Source organism: Melanerpes formicivorus, unplaced genomic scaffold, assembly GCF_026170545.1.
Source record: "Melanerpes formicivorus ecotype bairdi unplaced genomic scaffold, bMelFor1.0.p_v2 SCAF_10, whole genome shotgun sequence".
Taxonomy (NCBI): Eukaryota; Metazoa; Chordata; class Aves; order Piciformes; family Picidae; genus Melanerpes; species Melanerpes formicivorus.
The window spans coordinates 12774905-12779878 of NW_027142362.1; the positions used below are offsets into that span (position 1 = coordinate 12774905).

The following is a 4974-nucleotide window of genomic DNA, read 5'->3' on the forward strand; positions in this document are numbered from 1 at the left end:
CTGGACGAGATAAAGGCACCATGTGACTCCTCATTTAGTGATCTCTGCTCATGTGGGTGAGTCATTTGCTATGAGCTAGGGCTTGTGGTGGAAAATTTTCTTCTTTTTCCATAAAATTTCTGGATCTTTTTCCATTAAGATAATAATCATATTTAAGTAATCATTAATACAGTTACATATGACACATGAATTAACATTCAAATACAAAATATATGTAGTAAACGTCCTCTTTTGTGGGAATAACTCCCAGTTAGCATATGCTGTCTACTTAATCTACATGATCACACAACACAGAGATAAAAAAATATAATTAATTGCACAAAGGACTAATCAGTTTCTAACACTCTGGTCTGCAGGATCCTTTTACTTATAGTATCTTCAAATGAGTAGTCTTACTTTATGAATATAGAAGAAACTGAGATCTAGGGAGAACACAAACCTAACCATGGATAGAGACCATCTCAAAAGTGAGGCAAAACCAGAAATAGAAGTAAGTAGTAAACACAAAATAGTTGTGTCTCTCCAGTCTGCCAGTGAATCACAACCAACTGTTCTGCATTCTGCGCACACAACTCTATGGAAAAGTAGAGAAGAGATGGTGGTAAAATCATTTTATGCTTTATCATGTGCATTGCTGTGTGGCTGGTTAATTTGGTAACTTAAATTATAATGGAAGAGATAAAAAATACATTCATTTGTGTATGCACTGTTCATCAGCTACTTCAGGCTGGTTTTCCAAAGCCTTTAAAAAAAATAGTATCCAACAGAAAGCTGGCAAGTTAAAACCATCACTACGCTCTATAAATGTTGGTTTTTTTTCACAAAACTGGTATTTGAGTGTGCAGTTGTTTATAACAAGACATATTAAAAGCTAATAAAGTGTTATATTATCTTTCCCATTTATCACAAGCAGCTTCTCTAGGGGAAAAAGGGAAAAAAAAGAGAGAGAGCAAGACCAACATTGTTTTGACTCTATGTTTTAAACTATTGGGCTTCCATAATAGCAGATAAAATAGCAGATTAATTTTTCTCTTTTACCTATTAAGTTGACTCGCCCTGGAGCACGAACATAAAACTTGGGAACCGATCCAAATTTGGATATAAACATCTCCTTCAGCTTCTGCAATCTGAAAGGCAGGTTAGAAACATTTTAAAGGGCTCTATTTCCATAAAAGGGCAACATTTTCTATGTTTCTTGAAGTAAATTCAATTGTTTGTTTTCTCTGTTACATCAGGAGCAACATTAAGCTGCTTAATTTTGCTTCTCACATGATGTTATTATAATGAGAAGATCCTCTATTTAGAATATTCCAAATAGTAAGAAACATGTATGTTCACTTGAAACTTTAAGTCCTCTGCCCAGGTTGGTTCTAGACAAAAGCAGGAGGGGCAGTTGCTTGGGGTATCAAAATACCATGGCCTTCACCTACCTCTTCCAAACCAAAGCTCAGTAGCTCTTCGCCTTTGAGGAAGAATCCAGCAGTGTGGAGCAATGTCTCACTTGTGGCACTGAGATTTGTCACATGCACACTTCAAAATCAGATCTGACCACACCAGAACTGAGCATATTTTCTTCTAGGTTTAATCAGTTCCCATAATAGATACAACCTAATTTCTGCACAAATACATATACAGAGAAATAAAATTCCAAACTTCAGGTTATCCCTGTGACTTAGATACTATTTACAGTTCCTAGAAAGTTCTTCAGGTTTTCCATCTGGAGGTGCTAGACATGCCACTCAAAGTTCCAACACAGAGAGAAATTTTGCATATTTCTTTATTTCTTAAGACTGCAAAGGTATCTAGCTTCCCTCTTGTGTTTGCAAACTTGGGATGCTTTGGCATGACATGCAGGAACCATGGGTAAACAGAGACTGTGAAAACATTACATCATCATCTTAGTGAAGTGTAAGTAATTCAATATTGATTCACTTCCAAACTACCTTAAAGCAATTTAAGTTGCACACTAACCCATTAACTAACCCATCAATGTACTAAACAGACTAAAATGATTAAAAAACAGTAGGAATACAAGAAAAATAATCTTTAAAATGGGACTTAAAAGTATCTCTCTGCCTTACGCTGTTGGCTTTAAAGCAAGTAACCAACTAAATTTTTGGCGAGGGATCTTAGTCCAGTAACAAAAATCCAGTAACACGAGCACTGTGAAGGTTCCTAGTCTAGAACTAGACCTGGAAACCTAGTTAATGCTAAGTGTAAGGAAGAAGACATCAATGAGAAGCAGATGTTAAAAATTTCACAGTCAATGATTTAGTTTGTACTTTGTAAAAGCTGTGTTACTGCCCAACTACAAATAGCCAAATGTTTGGTAAGTTTTCTTTAGATGAAAAACTAGGAAATATTATTTGTTGTGATTTTTTTTTTCCAGTACTTTTCCATTTTGGTGTTCAGTAACAAAAATGTATTAGGTCCCTCTATAACTTCCCCTTCTTATCATCTCCTCTAGTACTGATTAGTTTATCACTCTTCCAATTAGCAGAAGCAATTTCTGCCATTTCATTGTACAATCCCTTTTCTAGATCATATTAATAATATTATACTCCTTGGGGGAATCTGTTGGCAGAATTTTAGGAGTCGACTTTCTTCCTTTTCGTGTCAGTAGCTGGAATGCTTCTTTGTTTCAAAGATATTTTTATAGTGGTGTTGGTACTAAGAGACAGAGAACAAACAGAGCAGTCATGGGGGCATGTTTATCTAAGTGCTGATTGATCTCTCTTTTTAATGAGGGTTTTACAAGCGGGCCTAATGAAAGACTATTTATAGGCTTTGGCCTTGATGTTACAACACGCATGCTGCATTTTAAGCACCTACATCAAAGATGATTGTCAGAAGTGTTAAACAAAAGCATCCCTCACAACTTCACACATTCAAGCCTGGAAGTGCTGGACTGGTCCTTCCTTTCCATGTGACATGCTGGAACAGTGTAATAGTACACAAGTAACAAAAGATTTTTAAATGACCCTTCTGCAGTGCTAACACAGGTGAAACGGTTCGCTTTAAGTGTTAAAGCGCCTTCTACTTGCACACACCGAGGGGAAGGAGCAGGGGCTAGCATGAGCTGCGGGAACACAACGGCAGAGCCAAGCCCATGCTGTTCCAGACAACCTTGTGGGCATTTGTTATGGCCAAAAGGACAAGAAGATAAAATCAGTATTAGCCACTCGGGGGTGGGGGGGTGGTTTAAAAAAAATAATAATCATGAGGAAAGACGAATAAATTGTTCTCCCTCCAGCCACACTGGCACTGTGGAGAGGCAGCCGGAGCTCCCGGCCCGCAGGGAGTTGGTTGGTGGGAAAGGGCGGGAGGGGCCCGTGGCCGGCCACAGGCCGCTCTGCCAAGCGGACCCGCTTGCCAGCGGGAAATTCAGCTACGCCCAGGCCAACGTGGCTGCGGCAAGGGTGCTCCCGGAGCCGCACGGAATGCCGGTGTCACGCTATTTGTGTTGAGAAGAACCAAAAGATCTCAAATCGACCCCTCTCACAAGTCAGACGTAGGGGCACGGCGACAGACCATCCCACCTGTCCGCCCACCGCCCCAGTCCGCCCACCCACCCTGGCACGAACGGAGACGGGCCATCGCCTCCCGGCTGCGGATGTGGCTTCCCGCTGCGGAGCCAGGGTCGAGGGGAGTAACCCACCCACCTGGGCTGCTCCACCAGCTGAACCGAAAGGGTACTGGGGGCGTCCGCCGCCATGGGGGCTCGCGGTGCGGGCAGCAGCGGGGTGCGGCGCCTCCGGCGGGCCTGTCACGGGACAGGGAGACTCCGTCCTTCCGGGCGGCGGAGCTGGCAGCCCGGCTCCTCCCGGCCTCAGTGGCAGTGTACCGCTGAGGCGACGGTGCTCAGCCTCAAGGCCTGTCTCGCAGGCACCCCCCACGCTCGACTGTAGGGCCGGTATGCCTTCATCTCTGCCCACCACAGTTCCGACGCGACAGGAAAGCTGCTGCGACGTGTGAAAAAAACGGGTTTTGCTTTTGTTTTTGTTTTCCCTCTATTCCCCTCAGAATAGAGCTGGCAATAGGGACACTTTGGAACGTGCCTTCGGCTGTGTGCACAGAGCCAGACACAGTCTGCCGCGTGGGGCTGGGGTCCCCTTCAGCGCCAGGCGCTGGGCTAGAGCCGGTTCTCCAGCAACACGCACATGTAATGGAAATAACGCATTGGCAATGTGGTTCCCTGTGGCGCTATTTTGTCCCCTTGTGAGTTGTTTGGGATTTTGTTTCTTTGTTTTCGTTTGCTGGTGTATGGTTCTGTCAGCTTCCCTCAAAGAGGCTCAGGGCTCCTGTTTACCTCTCAAGATTAATGGCTGCAGTACTTTGGGGACCTGAGCTTTCAAATGCATTTCCGAGCTCGCTCGCTCATTGTCTATTTTGGTGTGTGTTTTACAACCCAGAATGTTGCATTTACGAAGTTTTAAGTGCTTGGATTGAGAAGCATGGTAACATTGAGGTTTCACTGTGTTTTACATGTCTGAGTAAAACTTTTTTCTCCTGATGGGTATGATTGGCAGAATAGAAACACCATTTTAAAAAAGCCCTAGCTGCAGACAGAGAGGAATAGACATGAAACATGTCAGAAACTGTAACGACATAAAATGACCAACAACATAAAAACCTGGAGACCCAGATGAAGACTGTAAATGCTCCTCGGAGCCTGTGAGAGCCATGGGCCTTGTGGAATCTGTGCATAGGCAAAGCCTGCCTGTCTGGGGTTCTTGCTTTACTCAGTTAAGATGACAGCAGAACTTGGTGCGTAAGAATCTTTAGCAAGCCAGAGCTTTGCAAGGTCCGTGCTTTGTACAGCTTAGGTCGCCCGCGGCTGCTGCGGTGTTATCTACACATCATAAATGCAGCGCCGGTAAACCGACCAGCACTGCGGGAGGCAGATAAACCGCACAAAGGGATAAGCGATGTTGCTGGTATCGGCGAGCAGCCAGGCTGTTTGAATTTCCCATC

General features: G+C 43.7%; 1 protein-coding gene across 3 annotated transcripts in view; it reads right to left on the minus strand.

Annotated features, from left to right (window-relative positions):
- GALK2 (galactokinase 2) overlaps positions 1 to 3824 on the minus strand; it is a 51947-nt gene extending 48123 nt beyond the window's left edge. Inside the window, exons 1-2 of one of the 3 annotated variants that reach the window (XM_068143758.1) lie at positions 3663 to 3824; positions 1039 to 1127 (exon numbers count right to left, since the gene is read on the minus strand). In XM_068143758.1, the coding sequence (XP_067999859.1) occupies positions 1039 to 1127; positions 3663 to 3715 (142 nt within the window). In that variant the 5' untranslated portion in view covers positions 3716 to 3824. Of the gene's footprint in view, positions 1 to 1038; positions 1128 to 1430; positions 1616 to 3662 lie in introns of those variants that run through there. The other 2 variants (XM_068143759.1, XM_068143761.1) reach the window with 2 other exon arrangements.
- Between the last annotated feature and the right edge of the window lie 1150 nt (positions 3825 to 4974).